This window comes from Zootermopsis nevadensis, unplaced genomic scaffold, assembly GCF_977971745.1.
Source record: "Zootermopsis nevadensis isolate Lab colony 2312 unplaced genomic scaffold, Znev_1.0 Znev_ptg000010l, whole genome shotgun sequence".
NCBI classification, from domain to species: Eukaryota; Metazoa; Arthropoda; class Insecta; order Blattodea; family Termopsidae; genus Zootermopsis; species Zootermopsis nevadensis.
This window is the reverse complement of record NW_028259142.1, coordinates 4438585-4463781: the sequence shown is the minus strand read 5'-3', so window position 1 is coordinate 4463781 and position 25197 is coordinate 4438585. Positions and strand designations below refer to the sequence as shown.

Sequence of the window (25197 nt, the reverse complement as noted above, 5' to 3'; positions counted from 1 at the left end):
TCAGCTTCTGATGTGGAGCGATGAGAAAAGAAAACTTGATTCCCAGCAAGACAAGATTTTTCTCTTCATCACAACATCCAGACCAGCTCTAGGGCCCATCCATCATCTTGTCCAGTGGGTTCTGGGGGTTTTTTCCTCCAGGGTAAAGCACCCAGGGCATGAAACCATCATTCATCTCCATCCAGTGCTGAGGTTAAGAATGCATGGAGCTGTACCTCCACTCCCCCTGATGTCTGCCTTATGTGGTGTTTACTTAAACAGCAAGAACTTTACCTCAGAATATAATGAGTCTTGAATTTTCAGATTGGGATTGTATTTCATTAATTTTGGTGAAAATTCTCGAGAGGTTTGAGGTTCTCATTCTTCATGAAGATGTTAATGTGGTCTTTTGGACCCACTATGTGTGCTTGTAGGTAGATACTAATATCTCAGAGGAACATTTTACTTCCATATTTGGGTCTTATGTTATTATGTACCTACAAGTCCAGATGGTGTTAGAACCCAGAAGAACATGTTAGAGTTAGTGCTTAGTTTAATATCCTGAATAGACCTTTGGAAGTCAAGGTATCATCAGGGCAATGATGGAAGCAGTAAGTACCTCTGAAATGCTGGTCAGTTTGTACCAGACTGCCGGGCACAATATCACAGAAGACAGTCATTTTCATACTGACTGCTCCGAGAACCTGAAATCTCATTTGTGGTTCGTATGTTCTGCAATTTAATTAGTATTATGCAAGACACGGTTACAAAGAAGGTAATTTCTTCCAGATTCAAGCAGACAGAAGAGGATCTGCAGACTGGAATGTACAAGATCTTGGAACACATCAAGAACCATGATGATGCGTGGCCATTTGCGGACCCTGTAGATGAGGACTACGCTCCGCGATATTACTCAATTATCCGTCAGCCCATGGATCTTCAACGTATGGAAGATAAACTGGATGATGGAGAATATCTGACATTTGCTGACTTCAAGGCTGACTTCCAGCTCATAGTAGACAACTGTCGCCAGTACAATGGAACTGGCAATGGTAAACCTAGTATACATGTAATTACTTTCGTTTAACCCTTATGCTGCTTTCCTAAAGGAGTGTCATTTTATGGTAAAAATCTGAACTCAATTTGATGGTCTGGTTATTATGTACATGAATAAAATTTAAAAAAAACTCTGATAGACCAAGCAAGTAATCACTATTATATTTAAAAAACACTTTATGCAATCGTATAAGTGTTTAAAATTGAGAAACGGTGCTACAGGTATCAAACTTGCTTTCAGAACATGAAATCGTCACGAGCATAGAAATCCCTGTGATGTTTATGTACAGCTTTAAACTCTTCACATTACATTACAGACCAACAAGAATGTGTTTTGTAGCTTAGACAGCAAAGTCAAATGTCGCAGCTGAAGGGAGAACATTATTCTTTGATGTGGACTGAACTTGATATTGCTGTATAAGGTAAATGCACAGACATTTAATTAAAGATTTATGTTGCAGCATAAGGATTTACAAAAGGAAATGAAATGAGTTTTAGTAAGTTGAAACCTGTCTTAAAATTAACTACACCTGTTTCACAGTGATGATTGCCGAATTTATGTAGTTTATGTCAGTGAAAATGATGTTACATTGCATCAGTGATAAATCTACTGGGCTTTAAAAAGTATGCCACATCCAGCTTGTGAAACTGAAAATTAATTTACCATCTCAAAGCCACTTGGGGAATATATTATTATTGTTGTTATTGTTGAAATATTATAATCTTACATTTTTGATGGCATGTAAGCCATTTTTACTTTCTTTAACTACTGTGTAGTTGATAGGGGCAGAATAGTTGGAAAGATACTGCCAACATATATACATAATTTTTAACAAATTATTGAATATATGCACACATTTCTTTTGTGTTTCTCTGTTCATGCAAATTCATGAATACTGTCTTGTAAGTAAGTTATTATTTATTGAAGTTTATTTGTTTTGTCAAAAGTGACCTTTGATCTTTTTGAATAGTATTAGAGCTGTCTGGGGTCAGTGGCCTTTGCATGGGTGCGGTTTTCTGCACCTGTCTGTCTTCAGATTCCCCCTGCATGGTTTCAAGTTTACTTCCTTGTGCAGAAATGCATGTAGGTCTTTATATGAAATGTTTGTTGTTCATTAAATCCCATATTTGAAGATATTTTTACTATTATCCTCCAGTCTGTGCCTAGGTCTAATGAATAGTCTCTTCAAATTTTTTGACTAAAATTTTGTATTTGTTTTGAATTATATGTATTTACTTCAGTTTAATTCTTTATTTGTTTGTTTTTTGCATTTAGAGTGCTTTATTGTTATTAACATGTTTTGGACATCACTAAATAGACTTCTGAATCAGGAATGGATGGGCTTTTTTTGTTTTTTCTGTCTCTTGTAATCTTCTTTGTGGTTGAATGTTTCAGTATATTAATATATTTAGTATACATTTAGGTTTACATGGAAGTGCTTTAATTTTATTTAATTTAATTTGTTGTAAAGCAAAGATGAAAATTATGTCTTTCTTGACAGAGTATACCGAGATGGTAGGAAATCTCCAGGAAGCCTTTCAGATGGCTGTTGAACGTTATCTAGAGTCGGATCCATCATCAGATGAAGAAGTGGCTGTTGAATTTCCAACGGGAGCATCCTCAGAGAGTCGAACAGAAACGCAGGGACACAGGCATAAACATCATCGTGCTCGTAGGAAGAGAGAAAAATCACGCCAATCATCACATATCAATAGGTAAATTAATTTTCATCCTATTGAAGACTAATAGACATATTTCACGAGAATTCAAAGTTTTGACACTGCTGATGCAAAATCTGACCATTGGACACAATACTGAAATCTGTTTTGTCCAACTCTAACTCTTACAATATGTGTCCATGAGATCTTATTTTTCCAGAAATTTCTGTCTTCAAAGATTCCCCACCAGAATTCTGTGAGCATGTCTTTGTGTCCTCTCTTCAAGCTACGTGTCCAGTATATAGTGCCTACTTGATTTTATTATCGTATCAATACTAGGAGATCTATATAAATTGCAGAGTTTCTCATGTAATATACTAAAGTGCCCATTCATCTCACTTGCACCTATATATTTTTATGAGCTCTGTATTTTCAAGCATTTGTAAATGTTCACCTCAGAATAAGAGACTGGATAGACCAGTGTTTCTTAATTGGGGCACTGCTACATGAGTTTAAATGTTGCATGACAGTTTGAATTCTACATACCTAACAATTTTTTACGAAGTATGGATATCACATTGAGATCTTCAGCTCTGTTTTGTCCCTGCATCAGCCTGTACTGCTGTCATCATGCTAAACTTTTGCTGTCTCTGTAATTTTCATGGTATTTTAATATCTTTTAAATACTGTGATTCTCAAAATAGTCATTTTGAAATGTAATATTTTGTCTGTCACTTCATTGTATTGCTATTTTTCTTAAATGTCGTTAATCTCTTAATTTTTTCTACAAACTGTAAGGCATATTAAAAAAATTAAATGAATGAAAATATAATAAAGTTTGAAAGATAATATTAAAATATATTCTGGTTTGCTCCCATATCAAAAATATTTAGGAAAACTGATATGAACAGAGGAACTTATTTAAAGGTACGTATATTGGCAGTTTACCAATTGTTGATTCCAGGAATGCTCCCAGTCCCGAGAGTGAACACACACTGCAGTCCAGTACTGCAGAAGAGAGAGAGGACATGCCAGCTGCAGTAACAAGGGAGAAGGACCAGGAAGATAAGATAGATCACCTGGGGGAAGGTAGTGTGGACACTGACGGAAGCAGTACTAAGGATGATGCTACTGAACCGAAGAGGCCTCACAGTCATAACGGTACGAAACGCAGGAAGAAGACTGGTGTTATCAAGAATGTGGCAGAAATAGAAGCACTGGAGCTAGCTACTGAACAGACACTAAAGGTACAGTTGACTTTGTTCCTTTCAGAATAGTTACAAAATTTTACTTTGGTAAAAGGCTAACTGACTGACTAATTCCTAAATTATCAGAGTTAGCAGATCAAGCCTGATATTGAACCACACATTATCCACAGACTATCATAAATGATTTCTTACATAAAAATTTATATAACTCTGTAAGAAAATTTTATTAAATTTTACTGTTATTAATAGTAATATATGAAGGGATAAGGAAGAGTCAGCACTCAGTGAATTGATAGCTCAGTAAGGTGGAAGTAAAGATCATACATTGAAATGAAATGGAGGTTCATAACTTAAATATGATTTTATTTAATTGATGGTCTTTTGGAAGTCAGATAACTATTAAGATAAAATATATTGACGATGAAAAAGGAAAATTCAGGGTATAGAATTGAAAAGTGTAAGAAATTAAATGTATTTAAAAAATTTCACTGCCTTTTGTCTTAATATTTTTAATGTTAGTCTTGTTTTAAAATGTGTTCATCAATCTAATTTGATTGTTAATGTAGTACTGTAATAATGTACATGTTTGGATCACAGGATATCAACAAGTGGTTGGATGATACCCCACGCTTTTCTGAATTCTCATCAGCAAGTAATTCACCTTCACATCTCATTGGCGCTGAAGAATATGAAGTGGTAGGATCCCGTATAGAAAGTGAGTATCGGCGCAGTCTTAAATTAGACCGGCCTCCATCTAGAACATCATCCCGCAGCAACAAAGATGGCAAGGTGAGAATCATTATGTACTTGCAATTTATGATCATCTTCACGGCTTAGTGTTATATAACCCGTACTGTTAAAAGGCTTTGTGGAATTGTGTAATAATCAGCCAATTCAAATCGCTTTAATAGCTTATGATCTAATGGCACATGTCATAACCTGGCAATCATATGTAAAAAGCCTTTTACTGCCCCCGCAAGTCAGTCTGTCAAACTTGGACCAGGTTTGAGGCAAGCTAAACCTGGGGACCCAACAGATTGTTTTGTTCTGTTCTCCGTTTACCTGAAGACAAAAGTAGACCAGTTTCCAAAATGTAATGAACGGTGTCCAAAAGAAGAATTTAACACAGTGTAACATACTATCGTCAGAAACCTTCAAACTTTAATTCCTAACTCTTTAGACATAAGGGAGAAGGACAAGAAGCAGTGTGAAGGTATTTTTCCATAGGTGGCTCGAAACACTAGCGTGTTTTTACCAGTATAGGTTGTCCTCTCTGTAGTTCATTCACTGTATAATCTTTCTTGCATTAACTGTGAGTTATCTCTGATTGAAATCTGCAGTGCACTTGTTATATGTTTCAGAGTCATTACAGCCATTTTTGGCATATTACTTTCCATTAAGGTTATCAAAATATGTACTTTATATTGAAATGTATAACAGTATAATATACTTCTAACTAAACTACTAACTGTTTGCTGTTTAAATAGAAGTCTTATTGTTGATTGAGTAAAATGGAACATGCATATTCTTATGTAATTACAGGATTTGATCAACAAGAGGCGTTCTATCAAGGATTCTACCAAACAGCACCAACAGCGTCGTCGTGAGATTCAGAGAACTATTGAGCGTCTTCAGCCAGGGAAAAGTAAAGGAAATTTGATCTCAAACATTCAGAGTGCAAACAAGGCAGCAGATGATGTGGGGGGCTGTAGTGGTTTGCTAGGGCTTGGTGGTAAACCTAAGGAAAACAGGAACTCTTTATTGGTGAAGGCAGATGAGGCCATGCCCAAGCTGAGTCTAGGCACTGTTCTCACAAGTGATGTGCTAGGTTTTGGTGTGACAGGACGCAACAGTCATAACTTTAACTCTTCAGAAGGAACACCTGTAGAAGACAAGAAGCCAGCTGTGCTGTTGTCTGGCTCAGAGGAAACTGGGGCTTCTCCAGGAGACATCCACAATAAACTTTCTCCTGAAAAGCAAAAACAACTGCTGCCAGGAGGCTCACAGAGTCCAGGAATCAAGAAGGAAGATGAGAAAACTACAGCTGAAGAAGGACAATCAAATAGCAAAAATATCAAGCAAGAGAAAGTTACACCTAACCTCAGTGCCTGGTTTAAAGCTTTTGGAGCCCCCAAGACAACTGTTATACAGAAACAACGGAAACCAGAAGTATCAGCACAGCAAGATGTCGATACATACACAGAAGAAAGAAAGCTGGAAACTGTTCATAGTCCAAGTCCAGTTCCAGCAGATGTGCCTTCTTGTAGTGGAACACAAGTTGTGAGTGACATGGGACTGAGACCACCTGTACAAGAAGATTTAGATAAGAAAACAGATGATGCACCAAGCAGCCCCACACAGCAATCAATTGCACCAGCACAGCGTCAAAGAAAAGTCAGTACAGGCAGCAGCATGTCTGAGCGGTCATCTTTCAGTCAGGACCCGATGGATCCACTAGATGGATATCCTGCTCCATATCCTTCCCCTTTGCACCGTTCTCCCATGGCAGCATCCCCTGTTATGGCTTCCCCAAGACCAGAAGACACTCCAAAGCCCACTGCCTCATATCCACCTCTGAATGGCACTATACGTGTTGGATTCTATCAAGACATCTCATTTAGTCTCCAGAAGAGCAGCCCAGAGAAAAGCAACAGTAGCTGCAGTCCCCAGTCACCATCCCCATTCCACCAACAGCCCATCTATTCTCCTCGCTATCCTCCTCCACATGATACGTCAGGCTATCTGACATACCGTAACCCTGCACCAGGTCCACCACAGACTTATGATGGTTTGCCTGTTCCTCCATATAGCCCTGTAATGCAGTACTATGATACCAGTAAGCCCTTGACTGATCAGTACCGCGCAGCTCGTACACAGGCATCAGAGGAATATATTCCTGGAAATCTGTCCCTTTCATACACTAGTGGCCAGCAGCAGGGCTACCCATCTCCAACTCCCGCTTCTACTAGCTCTCTGCCATACGTTGCAGACCGACAGTCAGGATTTCAGTTGTCTGTACCACGACCTAGCTCTGCACTTCAGTCTCCGTCTGTACCTGCTACTAGTTCAGGATTCCTTGGATCCTTGCCATATACTAGTAATCAGCAACAGGGCTATGACATATCTATGCCAAGGCCAAGTGCTCTTCACAAATCAGGACATTCAGTTGTCACCAGCTCTGTACCGTTTAATACCAGTCAACAGCAGGTTTATGACATTTCAATCCCACAACCAAGTTCCACAAGCAAAATATCTGCATCAGCAGTGACAGTTCCTAGCACTGCACCACCCTTTATGTCTGACCGGCATCAAGAGTATGACACATCTGTACCACGAACTAGCACAACAAAGGTTTCTGGTACTGCATTTCCAGTTAAGAAGCGGCTGTATAGTGACGTTGAATCTGGCAGTGGGCTTCAGCTTCATCACCAAACCAGTAGTCGACTGCATCCCTCTCCTCCAAGTCCTGTCACAACGTCATCAGTTACAATACAAACGCCTCCACCAGCAGGGCTTTCACAGCCTATAAACCTTACTCCACACACAACAGGTAACAGGCTTACTAACTCCACACTTGGAAATGCACAAGCAGGTGGGAGATTGAATCGGACCTCTCCTGTGAATGCACCTCAAGCCCAGTATTCTGCATTGACAGAACAAGTATGCACATCTCCAGTCTCTGTCCCAGTAAGTGGTCCTGAAACGCCTATTTCCCAGGTTAGTGAAAGGTTACTTCCAACTTCAGAGCAGCAGACCATGCCAGAAAGAATTATATCTAATCCAGTAACAGAAGCAGATGTAGCTCAGCATCCAGATTCTGTATTGCAGGCTTCTGAAAAACCCCATCAGTCCACAGGTCCTCATGTGACAGACAAGCTATACAGTGAGGAAGTAATGCAGCCATCAGAAAGGATGCATCTGACTGTAACATCTCCAGGTGGAAACCATCAGACATCATCTGTATCAGGACTGAATATCCAACAGTCTATTGATTCATCACACACATCCCGCCTGGTATCAAGTAAGCAACCACCTGCAGATCACCTTCGACAAAGTCCAATAACAGTACGTGTAGGAAATGATATTACTTTCCACAGGGGACCATTTTCACCTGCAGCACCATCGCCCATGAGCAATTTTACTAATCTTTCCCACATTGTGGATCGTTTCCCCAGTGACGGGTCTCCGTTCTATACAACAGGTGGAGACAAAAATCGCATATTTGGCCAAGGATCAGTACAACCTCCCATTTCATCTGCAGCTGCAGCTATGGCAATGTTTTCACAGCCTGCTCCTACCATTTCATATAACCGCTCTGTGCCTGAGCTGTCATCGGTGCTATCCAGCAAAGTCTCTGATGTGCAATCTGTGTACAGTAGGACTATGCCCGAACTCTCTTCTGTGCTTCCTGGTAAATCAGCTCCTCCTATTAGTGTTCGACCACCGTCATATGACAGAGCAGTATCTGAACTCTCAAATTATGGCCGCCAAACCATGGAGATGTCCACCAGCTTACCAAACAAAGCAACTCCCCCCATGGAAGGACAAACAAGTTACAACCACTCTGTGGCAGACCTCCCTTCAGTGTTGACCAACAAAGTGCCCCCAGCCACAGCCATTAATGTTGCCACACCGACCTATAGCAGGCCAGTGGTTGTGACGGACTTCTCCGTGGCGTCCACCAAAGTGCTACCTCTTGTGGAGGCCTCGCCTTTATCAGTGTCTGCTGTGACTGCATCCAAACCAAAGCTATCTCGTAAACGCAAAACAAAACAGGTGCAGCAACAACAGCAGGTGACCTGCAGTAGTGACACCTCAGTTTCTTCTAGCTCTACAACAGCATTTCAGCAGTACGTGTCAGAGCCATCAGCTATTGCACTCAAGACAGTACAGACCAGTGTGGTTCCTGGCAGTGCCTTTAACTTTGGCCCAGCAGCATCTGGACTTGGCTTATATGGTGATGGCGCAAGTTTTCTCGATGAATATCGAAGTCCACCTACAGGCTATTACATTCCCCCTGGGACTGAACCTGGCCGTGACAAGCAGACCCCTGTCCCACCTGCTCCTACCCCATTTCCTTTTCTGGGTCACCCACAGCCACGGCCACCTACCTATCCACAGCTGGCTCCAGCATTTATTAATCACCAGCCAGCTTTGATGGATGCATCAGGGGCCACCACACCACTATATCAGCAGTACCTGCAGCGCCACCAAGAGGAGCTGTTGCGTCACTCGGCAGCTAGTGCCCCAATGGTGCTCCATCAAGGGCTTCTGGCACCCCCATCTGGCTATCCTCCTGGCTATCACCCTGCACTGGGCATTCGCCAGCCCTATGATTCTCTAAATCGCCCTTCCTGGCTATGATAGGCCATTCTGTGAAAGCAGAACTTTTTATGGCATGCAGCATGTTTCGCAGAGTTCTGTTGCCTATGGGACCAGGACATCCTTTCATTCAAACTGGATAAGTGAAAAGTGTGTCAAGTTAAAGACAAGACATAAGGCTTCTGGCTTCGATTATGTCGTGAAAGACTGCACTCATATTGTTGTGCTATATGATCTTTAATTAAGAAAGAAAATGTGCTAATTCCAAGAGCCAGCCCATTTTGTTTGAATGTCAGTATCATGGTTGCTAAACATATGAATCTGCTGGTTCAGATTTCATCTTTAATCACATTTGCCAGTCTTTGCAAACTGCGGAGTTTTGGTACGTGTGATGGGTTTCTGCTTACAGCTTGTGTATTAGGTTTTAAATTAAGTACAGTGAAAATTATGAAAAAAATTTATATTTATTGTAAGAGAACTGCACTGCGAAACATTTGTTGCATGTTGAATGAAAATACCAAAGATATTGTATCTCATGAAAGTGAACTTTTTTATGTACTTTGTACAGTGTGTGGAAATTACATTTTCCCATACAAATCAACAAACACCAGTACAGTTGTACACTTTGCATTGGGTCACAGCCTTCACATGCGACTACTTTTTCTTGTGGTTCTCTTTTTAATACTACTTTTTTCAGTTCTAAAGTGTTTTATCTGCATATTTTTGCAGTTAAGTGTTTTACTTTCATCAGATAGAAAATGTGTGAGAACATGTGTTCACTAGCCATTAATTTGGGTTAGAAAAATGTGTATGGTGTGCAACTTATATTTTTTCCCCTCAACCGAAGAGTGGAGGACTGAATATGGGCTCTCTTGTGTAGTGTAGAGTGGATGTATAAGTGTGCAGGAGCAAATGTGTATATTATTTTAAACAATTTTAGTCTGTGAATTATATAAGTATATATATATTTTCCTCAAAAATTCTTACACACACACACAGCTTAGAAATTAAACTTTTTGTAAATGCATACTGTTTTATGCAGTTTTATTCTCTGAATTGTATATTCTGTATTTTCATTGAAAAACTAACACATTGCTCTGAAATTAAACTTTCTGTACTTGATGAGCCAGCGAATACAAATCATGTTAGAAATGCTGCTTCAACTTTGAGGTGGTTATCATCACAGATGATGTGATTTTGGCAGGACTTTCTGAGATATAGACTGCAAAACCTTTAGGATTTGCAAATAGTTTCTGCCCTTACACACCCAGATTCTTGTATTGGAGGAATTATTGAAATAGTAGACTTATGTTTCTTATAGTTATTTGAAAGAATGTTTATTCTATATGCTTATTTTAAAAATTTTATTAGTATATATGTTATATAAATTCTGAACACTGGTAAATTGTGTTTCATTTGTTATATATGTATATATTAGAATATATTTTTATGATAGATCAGTCACTTGTAGGAACCTGAATATGAAATGAGTTTAGTATTAAGAGTGCAAGGGACAAAGTGATTTACGTTCTATTCCAAATCTGAAACCATTAGTTAAATTTTATTCAGCACCTTTTTCTGGTCCTCAGTAAAAAGTTACGCTTCTACGAAAAAGGTATACTTTGTGCAGTCACTTTCTGGGTATTACAAGAAAAACATGAACCCTCTGTACTGTTATGGTCTCAGTATGTGATGAAATAATGGAATCTGAACAGATAATCCCAAGTCTTAACATGTGTTTCCTTCTGTGATGCCTTTTTTATTTTGTGATTATTGCTTGATGGCATTAGTGACCTTTGTTCTGAAGAATGTGGTTCAATTTCTGGGTGATATTTTACGGCAGTTATTATCCATCATCTACAGTAATACACTTCTATTGTTCATATTTAGGTCACGGGATCGAATTGGGGCCTGGAGACCATTTATTCTGACTTTAGCTTTTCCCGATTCCTTCCAAGCAAATGTGGGAATAAATCATTAAAACAGGCCATGACTGTTTTATTCCACATTTTTGCTATTTCATCATTCAGGCAATCCAGCCATTTGATGTCCCATTGACAAAACATTGTTAAATAAACCAACAAACAAACAGCAGGCTGTAAGCATAGATACACTTCTTTATACACTTTTTGCTCCTATGTGGAACATAGGGGCATCCTTTCTTGATCTGTTAGACATTTGGTAGGACTCCTTGGACAAATGATCATCCCATTGCAAGGCCTCTTGAGTTTTACTAAATTTGAAATACTTTTTAATGTGCAAGTAATAAATTTGCATACCTATTTCTGCAATTTTAATGTCCAACACTACATCACAGAAAGAAGCCATCTCTGCCACATGTAGTCTACTGAAGTTTTGCAAATCTAGCTTCATTTGTGTAAATATTATTTAATTTCACAATGATTATAGGTTGACATGTGAAGGCAGCAAGTGAACCCGAACAAAATGTGTGCATACTGAAAACATGAGCACCAACCACGGGTTCCCATCCACAAACATCACAGTGACAAAACTGATAAGTACCAATCTAAAATGTTGCTTAGAGTTAAGAAATCCATACCTTAAAAAAGCAAAATCAAAGAACAAATTATTTAAATGAAACAACATTTTGTCATAGACCATCTAGAAATCAGCTGGTAATGGCTGAAAGGTACTCTTCTTCCATGTGTTAATATCTCAGAATTCGTCACTACTCTGTGTGCGCACAAGGATTTGTTGCCTGAAAGAAACAACCAGTTGGATTTGCCCATGGGTAATGCTCCTTTTTTTAAGTTCTGTCATAAGAAAATAAACCAAATTTAAATGATCTGCAATTTGTTGTTCTCATGAAGGTGAAAATGTTATTTATGGTCTTCTGGGTTACAGATGGAGGTGATATGTTTCTCTAAGACACTGGTAACTGCGTACAAGACCACAGAGCATCACAACCCAGAAGACCACTGTAGACAAGTTAAGATCACATTAAAATACAAAAATGCATCAATATTTCAACTTGTTATTCCCTCATTAAAGTAACAGATTTTTGTTTTATGACAAAATATGACCTGATACTTACAAGGATTAAGATCAGTATCATTCTTAGCTTTTCACATCGAAGCAAATGTGTATACGGTAGTACATATGCTCCACATATTTCGTATTTTATTCTGTGAATGCGTATACATGTGTGTATGTGTGTAAGAATGTTATTGTGTACAATATATAGGCCATATTTTACATTTTAAAGTTATCTGCACTACTTCTACACAATGTGCGATAAATATAGCCACATTTGTACATACTGTGTAATAATAATATTATTTCCCATCTGGAAAACTGCCATAGTTGAGTATAGTTGATTGAGCAGTATGCATGTTTGAAGTGTACATTCCTGTAAATAATAACCAATCAGCCTGCAAGCACTTTGTTACAACAACCAACTGAATGTACAGTCATGTGAGCAGCTTGTGTTACTGTAAATATACATACATATATATATATATATATATCTCAATAATAATGAGAATGGTTATTAACATAGATCATTTACTGAAAATTATGAATAATAAACACTTGTCTCTTATTTTTTTAGTGATGTCTGTTTAATATACCATCAAATGAAAAGTTAAGTATCTACTTGTATATCCACATTCCCCACATACAATATGTATGTTTAATACATTATCTCTAACTGAAAATGCTTGTATAAGATATAGCCATTTGCATATTCATATCTATACCTATGATAGGAACAGGTAGTAAAAAGCCATTAATACCCCTAACAAACTAAATAACAACACCCAGTAGTGAGCAAAAAAGGAACTAGAGTCTTGTTCTTCAAAGCGGTGACGTTCGCGGTGTTTCTTGCGAGCCTGGAACTTTTTCAGGAATTTTTCCACTTCCTTCTGATTCTGGCGTTCCTCCTCCAACTGCTTTTTAATTTTCTCTTGCTCCTTTATCTACCAGAACATTAACATGTGAGACATCCTTATAGCCCTTTTCCGTAAAATATTGTGCTACTCTTACATATTATATGGAACCAAATAACTGATAATCAGAGAGAATTCAGTCTTGAGATTTACATAGTTTTATGATGTATGAAACATGACTGAGTGAATAAGAAAAAATCTAAGGAAAATCTTACAGCAAAGAAGACATACATATTATTCAATAAAGTTTTAAAATCTTTGTACTAGAAATATTATATCAGATACTGAAGGGAAATTCCTAATAATAATAATAAACCAGATAATAAGAGTAGGGTGTAGCTTATTCTTGAGCTTGTTCAACAAATATATTAATGATATCCTTAGAAACTGAAATAATGGAGTTATCCCTGGAATATGGCTAAACATGAATGTAGTACTCTTCTCATTTTTTGTAGACGAATAAGGATATAAGAAACTGAAGATGATGATGAATTGCAGAACTAAACATATTTTAAATAGCAATATTATTATTATTATTATTATTAACTGTCTTCACACAACAAATCAATATTATAATCTTCAGTATTTAATTATGTCTGTTTATTATATTACTAGCATTGGTCGTTTATGCAACTATATTTTACTTTTATAGTAATACATGAGCATCAAATGTATGTCTAAAACCTTCAACAACATTCATCAAAACTGACTAAACATGGAACTGCCTGTAACTAAAGAATATCAATGAAAAAAAATCTTTCTTTGTAAGTAAAAATTTTTACAACAGTCATAAATACCTTCATCTCTTGTTCTTTCTTCTGCCTGCAGATGTCATCACAGTCAACTTTGGCATCGCCTGTTCTCACTACATCACAAGGAAATTCCTTTCTAAGCCGACGACAGGGACAAGTGAGTTTTACCTTTTTCCGACACATATCTGGGTCAGGGCAATCACCAGGGTGACATAGTATACGACAACGATGTCCACATTCATACTATAAAATAACAAACAATGAACCTAAACTTTTATTCACCGTCACAGGTCATGACGATGTGGCATAGTGTCTACTCTCTACTGAATATTGCTGACAAAGTTTCTCTTCAAGAAACACCACAACCAATAAGGAAGGCAGTGACAGCATTCATTGTTCAGTTGGACTGTATTTCTTCCTTGTTTTATAGCGGTCGCAGTAGTTTTTGGCCGGTGGAATATTCGAGGGGAAGGCTAGAAGCGAGTCACTTGTACGATAGTATAATGTTTCATCTGCCTCCAGGAAGGACGAGGTTATCGGACTAAACGTCCAAACAAAACAAATACACTGACCTTGCCACCTCAAGTACACAGAGTAGGTCCGTCCGTCAGCTCCGCTAGCTTCTCCACTGGCCAAAAACTACTGCGCCTGCTATATCACTGATATTGCTTTGTATTACTACTCACTCCAAATGAATTTTATTTCAACCTAAATGTGGGTTAAACAAGTTATTGGCCTCTTTATGAACCTAATTTATAATGCTGTGGCAATGGGAAAGTAAGTTCCAAGTTCTGAACAAAACGCTTACAGACTTAAAATGTATATTTATAATCTGCTTTAAAACTGCTTACATTTTTGGGACACTGATTGCCACAACTTGTCAGGGCCTGTTTCTTGTCATCCTCAGCAGATGTCCATTCACTGCAACGTACATACAACTGGGCGAGGCTGCAGTGACACTGCACACGCAACATGTGTGAACATGGTGGACAGTCCCCTGGATGACAAGGCTTCTGGCAGATGTGTATGCAACCTTCTGGACGAGGCTTCGTGCAACCTAACTCACACTGTTCACAATTATCTCCAGCCTGCAAAGGTAACATATTAAACAAATTTGATGAAATGTTCACACATGAGTAATTTAAAGGCACTTACATTGAAGGTAGACGGTGCTTTGACTGGAATCTGAGCTGAGTATGTTCAAAACAAAAGGCAGCTAGCCAACTTGTTTTGTTTGATAAAATGTTCATTCAACCCCTCCAACTTACAAAATTATGTAATTTGCAAACTAGCTAACTTTAAAATATAAATCAGATCATCAAGTAACAAATTTTGTATTACATATGGGTTACTTACAGCTGTTTCATTGGGAGCCCCCTCAACTGTATGACACAGCAGCCTACAGGTATGGTTCCCACACATCAACATTCGCCCACATTCGCGTTCACATGATGTAGGATTTGCGACGTAGCAGGGCCAGTCAAGTGTCTCATGACTGCCAAGGCACATTACTGGCACTGGTACCTTCACATAAGAGTTTGCACAACATATGAAAACTGTAATGTAAAATGTGCAGTCAAAGTGCTTCAGCATCTATTCCTTGTAAGCTCAAACTGCATAATGTAGAATGATTGATTAACAATGAGTTGGAAAGGATATGGCCTTAACCCCAGTATTTGTCCATAGGGAGGCAGAGGGAAATCACGAAAAACTTCAGTCAGGATAGCCAGGTCTCTGGGCCAAGATTTGAACCTTTCAATTCCCAAAATTTCTGATGCAGTGCCGACATCTATTGCTTTCCCTCTGCACTTAGAAGTGTACTGGGCAGCAGAGACAAGAAGGTAAGATGGTAGCATGGTGCAAAGGTCACACAACTTCACAGGCCCCATCAGCACCATTTGTGATTTAGTTTCATGTCCTTTAAATTGTATTCATAATGACCAATGGAAATATTATGACGTCTGTTTAAACTATGCAGCTGTACCAGTGTTAAAAATCAAATTATTCTGTGCCAAGAGTTTGATTAAATTAATGCATTTCTTTATGCACACATAAATGGCAACAGTCAAGCCAGGGCTAATGAGGGATATTTTGAGCACTTGCTACAAAATTACTGCTCCAAGCATAGAGGGGAAACAAAGACTGTAGATGCAATTTCAGAAAGGAAAAGAGGGCTTCAGTTTGAAAGGACTATTCTTATTGTTTTGGTGTGTAGAACTCACCCATACACTTGTGCCTGACCTGTTATTCCCTGTAAATGCAATGTAATTCTCCCAATCAGCACTAATTTTATATTTTTATCATTGTATAAACTACATAATACTATTTGAAACTTTTATACAGAATAAATTTTTTGTTTATTAATTTTTCCAGCTGACCTTGCATCTAGGACAAGGCAAAGCTTTTAACTCCACTTGTGGCTGCACTTTGTCCCATGGACCGACTGGCTTCTTTTGATCATCTTCTACCTTAACCCACACAGCAGAATGACACGGGGCTGGACATTTGTGCTTACATGGATCTAGCAACATCCCACACACTTGTTGGCAAGGTGGACAATCACCAAAGTGACAGCGATGAGGCTCTCGACTGGGATGGTGACAATTAGGCTTTATCCTGCGAGTATCAAAGAAGACATGTCTTGGTTTCATCAGATTCAAACTGTGTTCAAGGTAAGCAGGAGTAGAAGAGAGTACTCAAATGAGTACATACACACTTTTCCAAATGTATTCCTTACTATTTTACATACTTCATTGGCCTCTGTATTCATGTATAGTTAATACAAATACACTGTTGCAGAGCTAATCGCACTATAGATACCGCTGCACAAGACAAAAATAATTTTTATTTGACTTCCAAAATTCAACAAATAAAAAACTGTTTCAAATAAAAATTGTACATCCAAATGGTGTAAATTATATTTATATTTTACATCATGTGCTAATCTTCTGTACAATGAACCAGTTTTGAGACATCTGATGAACACATACATCAGACTTGAAAGACAAAGGTAAATGAATTGTTTTTATCTATTTGCTTATTTCATGCTTTCTTGATTGCACAGGTTATAAAGCATAAAATGGGTGGGTGAATACGAATAGTGAATTGGAAGGATGTGGAAGAAACCATTTGTTCTATATTTAATATATCACCCAAGCTCTTATTTGGAGGGATTCAGGAAAGCCATACAAACCTCCTGGCTGAGATCAAGCTAGGACCAAGACCACTGAAAGATTAGAAAAAAATGTAAAGAAACCAAGAAATTATATTTCTGTCTCATATTCCACACGCAATGAACAAGAACAAAGTCAATGATTGTAAGAACCAAAATCAGTGTGTATCTATCAGGCCACCACATCACATCATAGAAATCCCAAATGTCCACTGACAGTGATAATCTCCCTGGTACCTGCATGGCTTGCTGCAACGTGGCGGTCGAGTCTGTTTCTTGCGTCCACACGGGACAGTAAGTACTGTCAGTCCACAGTGGCACTTTATTTCTGCAGTCAATGGGCAGGGATAACAGGGCCCACGATGGCATACAGATGTGCACTTATGATTTCCACACTGCAGAGTTCTACCACATGGCTTTTCACATGGTGGGCAATTCCCATCACAGCACTGCAGCATAATATTAACAATTATAAACAGGAAATTGACAGCTTCTCAGAATTTCAAATTTACAAAACACTGTCCATCACCTCATATATATATATATCAGTATATACACATACACACACACAGCAGATCAAGGATTGCCAACCAGGTGCAAGAACATTATCATAATCTGATTATTGTAATTTGCATCTCTCAATAGATTCATAAAGTGCCCACTATAAACTATTCCTCATAGTCATCAACCACCCAAAAAAGGTTGGCAACTTCTGAAGTAGATGTCTCATTATCCATAAGCAAAGATTATCCTAAATATCTTAGAAGTGATTCCTAGCACAGAGGTCATCTCATTTTTAAGGTCTCTAATTTGTCAGTTTACATGCTCCAGATACTAGCCTCTTACTACGTTACCAAACCCCTTCAAATTGCCTCTTTTTGACCATCAGGAATGTGACATTCAATAAGTGTAAAACGTCATTAGTTCCTACCTTCCTGATGCTATCCACATTGTCTTAACAACCATTTCACAGAACAATGAGGCAAAAATGCTCAATGTACAGTTAGGTTCATCAATATTGTAATACTTCATTGCTAGTCAATGTTGAGTGGTAATGCCAATCGACTACATGTATTATTACAGTTGATGAGCATGGAATTCTTTGAAAACTGAAAACAGTACACTTACATTCAACGTAGAATAAAAATATACTGAAATAAAGCACATCACAGAACTATGCAGAAAAATAGTGACTATGTATTTAATTTTTCATTACTGCTGTATTCTTGTTTCTTATAAGCAATGCTAGTCTTTCAAAGCATTTAAAGTGAAGCAGTCTTCATAAGTACTTCCTTCAACTTCTTGTAAAATGGAAAAAAATATTTATTAATAATGAAAATCTCCTCTGCAGTCTCCATCATAAAAGCATTTAAAGTTCATTAGCTTATTACCTTACGATTGCAGGGATGCCGCATACAGTCTTTAGTTTGTTTACACTTGGTTTCACATAGGAATTCCTTCTGACAGGGCAGTTCCTTGCTATGAAGACCACAACGACACTTCTTTGTTACCACCATTAAACACTGTTATACAAAAAAGAGGACAGGCACTCATAACTGCAGGTAAGTGTCTTTAAACATGTCAGAAACTAAACTATACATAAATTCTATGGTTTAGGGTTTTCCTTGAAGTGTTGATAGTTAACCTAAGCAGGTCAATAAATTTCCTACAGATGGCGCAACCGGAACATTCATCCATGTTCACAAAGGCAACCGGTGGAACCAATAAAGAGCTAACAGAGTGAAGAAATGTACATTGAAACTTTTTTCAGGACAACTAATTTGTGGGACAAAACACAAACCTGGTAGTTTCAAAATATGCTAACCAATCAACCATGAAATGGAGTTCTATAAAAAGACGTGACATTTCTGGCATATTTCTTTATCACGGAGTTGCATCATTTTCTTTAAAATATCAAGTGTTCCTGATGTTCTTGCAATGTCTAAGAAATCCGCTTCTTTCTGGGACACATCAGTGTTTTCACTTCACCGTCTTTCTTTTGTCCATTCTCATACTGTTCAACCAGTAGCTTTAATTTTTCACTGGAGTCTGCCTACTTATGGGGCACAAAACTCCACATAATCTTCTCCAATTTCATCAAAATAAACCTCTTAACATCATACATATAAAATCATACACAGCATGAGACAAAAGCTTTCACATACTTCAGTTTTGCAGGTGTAATCTCAGAAAGAACATGACTGAAGATATACAAATAATTAAAAGTAAGAAGCAATAAAACACATGAGAAGACTTGTTTTTATATTTCATCTTACTAGTTGTGAATACATTCTTTTACACAACTATAACTGCATTATAGCAGGACCAGTAGCAACAGGAATTGAATGTACACATTCAAATATTAAGATGAAGATGTTTTATGTAAAAGGTTAGGTTTGCAAAATTATATTGTAAAATCAGACACAGTGTATTAAAAATATAATCTACAAAGCATAAAAAGAACTATTACTTACACTACCACATTTGTCACGGTGACAGCTTCGTGAACAGACATGAGCTCCACACTCAAGCGTATGCCCGCAGGTGTCCCCACAGGTGGGCGTCTCTTGTGTACAAGGTAGAATAAAAGAAGCCTTCCCACATGGACATGAGCGGGCCTCAGTTAATGGGCACGGACCACATGAACCAGAATGACAATCTCTTGCACACTTGTGATTACCACAGCTGAGGGCTTCACCACATTTCTACAACATGACAGTGCAGGCACATATCTGAGCTCAGTCTTCACTCTCCAAAATGACATTTACAGCATTCAGTTCTTTTACAAAATGGACAAATATGTTTCGTCATTGAATCATGAAGCAGGCTATCCCAATCAGCTGTGGGCACAGGTCTTTCTTTGAATAACTGAAACTCCAAACATTTTATTACACAACAGGTGTAGTACATTTATACAGAAGCTTCTGAGGCATTTATTTTGCAGTCTTATAATTAACTTTAAATATATATGCTTTGATGGACCACCACAGTGGTTAGAATGCTGGCCTTGTAATCCTGGGATCCTGGGTTCGATCCCCGGCAGTGCCCGGATTTATAACTTGTGTTGGGCAAGGCCGTGGTCTAGGCAACACGGAGTTTTCCTCCGGGGGCTTCCCCTGTTTCTCCGTGGCATCCCAACAATTACTCCATACACAAAGAAGAAGGCAATGGCAAACCACTTCTGTATCACCTGCCTAAAAACATATGAACAGGTCCCAGTCCGAAAAAAAGGATGGAAGGATCCTGTTCATAATATGTCGCCAACCTCCTGTAAAGGAGACGGCGTAATAAAGAAGAAGAAGAAGAATATGCTTTGATATAGACAAAACCAAATAAAACGGTTTGAAGTATGTATGGCATGTGATAGGTCTGGCCAGCCGAGATTATTTTTAAGTTTAACTTTGTTGTAGTTTCTGATGTGATGACAGCTTAACTAACACAGATGAGTGTACTAAAATAAAATGTCCCCACATGTGCTCTACATACTGAAATATAATGTACTTTTTAACCAACTTTAATTACCTGGTTTAAAAACATAAGCATACAGTGAATTTAAATGTTGAAGTAAATAGTTGAACTTTTCACCAATGAATCATGAGCTAAATGTTTAAAAAGTGACAGTGGACACTTTGCTAATTCTATATGTATGCTGTTGCTTACTGCAATGTTCTGTCACAAAATCTTTAGACCTTACATTCCGTACAGTGCAGTTTACCTGTTCACACTGCCAGTTTGGAGTAGCACAAGGTCGCAGAACTTTCTGTTGACCACACTCACAACTCTGAACACTTGTCTTGGGGCAGGGTGGACATGCCCCTGGATGACACACATCAATACATGCGTGCCGTTCACATCCCAAAGTATGACCACACTTTGATCCACACGACCAAGTCTTGTTACTACAACGCTGCAAACGTGGTGGCTGGTTACCACAGAAACATTCAGTCTTAACCATTTTTGGACATGGTGGACATGGCCCTGAGACACAGACATAATATTCATAATTTTATTGGCTACATGGGTTATAGAAGAACTAAAAACAATCTGTACTAAACAAAAATCTGCAATATAAACCAAATGGTTTCAATATACTGATAGAATACAAAGAGTCAAACTTCACAAATGATTAAAAGATCATGAACATGCATTAAAATAACAGATGGTGACCTACAAAGAGGCTCTTGGACAACTGAAGCTGGAACAGGTCAAAAAATGGCCTAACTCCTCGACTAAATAATAATGTTTTGTCACGTTTTTCATTATACTCAGAACAGTAACATTCTGAGAGGTTCCTTCTTCTTAAAGTGCCTATCCGTTCCGGATGTTTCTAGAGCTGTATAAATTTAGTGTATTTACCCATCCCTGATGAATAAAAAACCTAGTAAAATGCAAAAGCATATGGCAAGTGCTATTATTTGTTTACAAAACCAACATCTGCTTGCTACATTAAAACCTGTATATATATTGAAGATCTGTTGATAAATAAGAAAACTATGAGTCCCAGCAAGACATGGTGTGTTTATAAATGTTTTTTGTTTATATGCATTTATGAACAGTGGTTACCTGGGTGACAAAGAAGCAAGCAATTATGCCCACAGAGTGGCAGGAGGGCCTTTCCACATGTCTCACCACAAGAATGTGGTACCAACCAGGGATGACATGATGGATCTTCTGTCTGACCACAAAAGCAGCGATATCTCTGAGGCGTATCATTCTGATCATAATCATGGCGACACTTGGGACTAGAATAATAACATTCACATTATAATGGTAGATAACAATTGTTAACATTTTAGATAAACCATAAAAGTAAGTTCATTATAAAACTGTGTTCTTTCCTTGATATGACAGACCAGGTTTCACACCCATACAAAACAACAGGTATAATTATAATTTTGTATGTTTATTCTTTATATAGATAGCAGCTGGGAAGACAGAAGATTATGAACTGAATAGAAGTAAGAATTTTAAGAAACCACAAGTCTTACCATGCCCATTTAAAACTGACAACTGCAAATCCCCGTGGCTGATCCTCAAGAGCTTGTTTCTGATGTGCTACACTGTCCTTTGCCCAACGCTGAACACAGGTCAGGTGGAAAAAGCAGTAACACTCAACACAATTCCATATCTGTCAAACAGAAAAGTTTATCGGCATACACAATCTAGAAACATTTTCAAAATTTTGTTAAGCATATGCAACATATGCCATACTGGAGACCACACCACAGAAATAAGAAAGAGATTACAAGAAGGTAGGAGATAATACAATTTGAAATAAAGAGAATTCTAGGTTCATTGACTGGAACCCATTCTTATCAGTAAAATTCCTCTGTCTGATAATGTTTGAACTCATTCTCTTGCTTCACTTCCCAAACCATTATCATATTTGGAAAAGTAGTGTGTGCAACACTCACCTTTCCATTGTTCATTTTCATTGCTGTCATTCTTTAAATCTGTGTCAAGATGGTTGTCCTCGACTTATATAGCAAGAGGCAGAGAGGAAGAAATGTGAACTGCACTTTATACTCAACTCAAACCTTGGTGCAATGCAATCGATATGGTTCCATTGCTGGGTTAAAATATATGTTTGGCCTTTACTTTCCCTAACAAACTTCATGGACCAGAGTCAGTCTTGACAAGTTAATAGTCATTCATCTGATCAAAAAGTTTCAGCCTTTCATCAGATTGGAAGATTCATTACCATGTTCATATAAGCTTCCCAATGGACTCTATCCTCAGCCAGCCCACATTCAATATTTTCTTTCCAGTTTCAGACAACTTACATCGACGATACTGCTTAAGATATTACAGTAGTAATTACACAGAGATATGTAGATAGAATGGGTGAAGACAGGTGGCAGGGAATTATAAATATACAAGGCAAAGAATAAGAGAAAGACAAAAGAAAGGGCTGAAAAAATTATTTGAAGTTTGAACAAGCATGAAGTTGCCTAATCAATACAGACATGGAAAAGATACTTCAGTCTATTTAATCCTTGACAACAAAGGGAGGGAAAAAAATACTGATACACTGATATGATATATAAAACTATTTTATGTCCAAACCATGAAACATATAACTCAACATTCATACTTATATATATATATAATTATAAGATAAACCATGCCACTGAATAAAACACATTTTAATCAAAGTACAATGAAATCCTAACTTCAGGATTTTCCTCATTTAGGTATCAGTTTGTTGTTATAACATCTCAATTCTCTCAAATTCTCATTCCTTTAAGGTTCTCTTCAGTTTACAGTTAAAATTTATAATTGTATTGTGAAAACTTGAATGTGAATAGCTAAAAGAATGTCTTACAGCATCATTCCTTTTCACAGATCCAATACAAATAAGGCAAGAGGCGGCACCAGACTGAAAAGCATCCTCTAAGAAACGCTGTGTTCTTCCTAAGTCTTCAATCTTTCCTCCAATTTGTGAATAGAGTTGCAGTACAGATCCTGAAAGCACACTATGAATGGTAATATGGCTACAAGTAGAATAAAACTACATAATAACAACCTTCCCCTCAAAATGAAATGTTTATCCACTAGCAGTAAACAATTTAAAATGGCAGTAAAAGAATTCATTTTAATCAAACTTACTTTCTTCTCTGTGCATGTATTTATATTGTTAATAAATGGTGGGTATTAATACAGTTTTGGAAATGGGCATGTTTTCTCTGGTTGAAATTGTGTATGACTCTAAATGGAATGTAGAACTCATGAGCAACTGTTGATGGTGAAAGTGTGTGTAATCTGATCTATCTGAAGAAGTACTTTCTTTCTGGCAAATGTTCTACAACTGTATTGTATTTATAGATATTTTCTGAATGTGAAATCTTGTTCTCTGACTTGCTCTACACCCTGCTTTTTTAGGACCAATGGAATACATTTATAACTATCTATCCATGAACAACTTTAATTTTATTATTCTTGTTTAGCAATACCATAAACCAGGACAGCTTGATTAATGAAGTGACTAGATAAGTGCTGAATGGCTGTGGTTTATCAGTGAAGGTAGGAATTTTCCTCCTTCCTAGTACATTCCGACTAGCTATTCGAGTTAAATCTGCCATTTTCATGGCATGGTGCTTAAGCACAGAAACAAACTTTACTTTACATAAAGAATTATCTGCAAAAATGATTATGAATTATCGACATGAGATCAGTTCAAAAAAATATACAAGACTCTCACCAAGAATGTTGTCACTTTGTAGTTCTTCCTCTTCGGATGAAGAATCATATTCTTGTTTGATATGTTTTTGGACAGATGCCTGCAGACGTGCTTGTGCTTCATAGAACTTATTTTGTGCCAAGACTTCTGGACTAGGTTTCTTTCTGGAAGCATGATTCTGATTATAACCACCTCTCCCTCCACCCCGGTTCCACGGATTACTACCACGTCCTCCTCCTCGATGTGTATCATTCATCTTCTGTCACCCAGGTTACAGCATGCCAAAATTATAAAATCCAATTTATTACCTAATATACATGAAAGAAAGTGTGAACATATTAGTCAACTAAACAGAATACAGATGAGACAAGCAGTATTTTTTATTTAGTGAACTGCATAGATTGTATTGCATCTGGTGGTAGGATGCAGTCATAACCTACCATAAGAGGATCTGGGAGGTAAAAAAGTAAAATAATTATTACTTATTACAAGTATTCAAGACTCGAACACCAGACCCCTTCAACAACAACCAGCAATTCTAAACACTACACCACTTCACTGCCTGCCAAGCCGTCGTGAATGGATGGATTCATGTTTTACATACAAAGTGATTGTGTGATTTCTGCATATTCAACTTTTCCCAACAAATGAATACAAGCTTTTCAGGTATTGAGAGTGTTACAATTGTTATCAGAAATATGCCATACATATAGCTGTTAGAATTTTGAACAAAATTATTTTCAAAATCTGTATACAGTGAAATACATATGTAACTTTCCGGTATTTGACGACGTACTACACCGTTCTCCTTTTTTCCCCCCCTATAATAACACGTCGTAAACAGGACTGCCACCCAATTTTCACCACGACCTCAAACTCATGGGACACGTGAAATTATTTACAATCATATGAATGTGATGTGGATCTCGTCCACATACTACAGGTCCCCGAGACGTACACT

At 37.7% G+C, this 25197-nt stretch overlaps 2 protein-coding genes and 1 long non-coding RNA gene across 9 annotated transcripts in view; 2 read left to right on the top strand and 1 right to left on the bottom strand.

The window, feature by feature from the left end:
• dikar (CECR2 histone acetyl-lysine reader dikar) overlaps positions 1–12794 on the top strand; it is a 25538-nt gene extending 12744 nt beyond the window's left edge. For both annotated transcript variants that reach the window (XM_087346269.1, XM_022083286.2), the window contains exons 9-13: positions 769–1031; positions 2538–2751; positions 3659–3941; positions 4500–4691; positions 5445–12794. In XM_087346269.1, the coding sequence (XP_087202395.1) occupies positions 769–1031; positions 2538–2751; positions 3659–3941; positions 4500–4691; positions 5445–9266 (4774 nt within the window). In that variant the 3' untranslated portion in view covers positions 9267–12794. The remainder of the gene's footprint in view (positions 1–768; positions 1032–2537; positions 2752–3658; positions 3942–4499; positions 4692–5444) is intronic.
• LOC110839255 (NF-X1-type zinc finger protein NFXL1) lies at positions 12200–25197 on the bottom strand. 5 transcript variants are annotated; one of them, XM_022083293.2, is made up of 14 exons: positions 25139–25197; positions 24258–24495; positions 23382–23521; positions 22045–22184; positions 21620–21798; positions 20772–21034; positions 19531–19761; positions 18448–18579; positions 17294–17505; positions 16263–16500; positions 15241–15408; positions 14736–14972; positions 13930–14127; positions 12200–13162 (listed from the first exon to the last, which is right to left on the bottom strand). In XM_022083293.2, exons 1-14 carry the CDS (start codon positions 25142–25144, stop codon positions 12944–12946), a joined length of 2601 nt encoding a protein of 866 aa, XP_021938985.2. In that variant the 5' UTR covers positions 25145–25197; the 3' UTR covers positions 12200–12943. The 5 variants fall into 5 exon arrangements, with proteins under 5 accessions (XP_021938985.2, XP_087202398.1, XP_087202397.1 ...); XM_087346272.1 differs by having other exon boundaries at positions 24258–24544; positions 25139–25196; XM_087346271.1 differs by lacking the exon at positions 25139–25197 and adding an exon at positions 24677–25132 and having other exon boundaries at positions 24258–24544.
• LOC110839257 (uncharacterized) lies at positions 21698–23728 on the top strand. Of its 2 annotated transcripts, none has more exons than XR_015534459.1 (3): positions 21698–21826; positions 21975–22308; positions 23402–23728. It is a non-coding gene; the product is annotated as an uncharacterized LOC110839257 (long non-coding RNA). The 2 variants fall into 2 exon arrangements; XR_015534458.1 differs by having other exon boundaries at positions 21725–21865.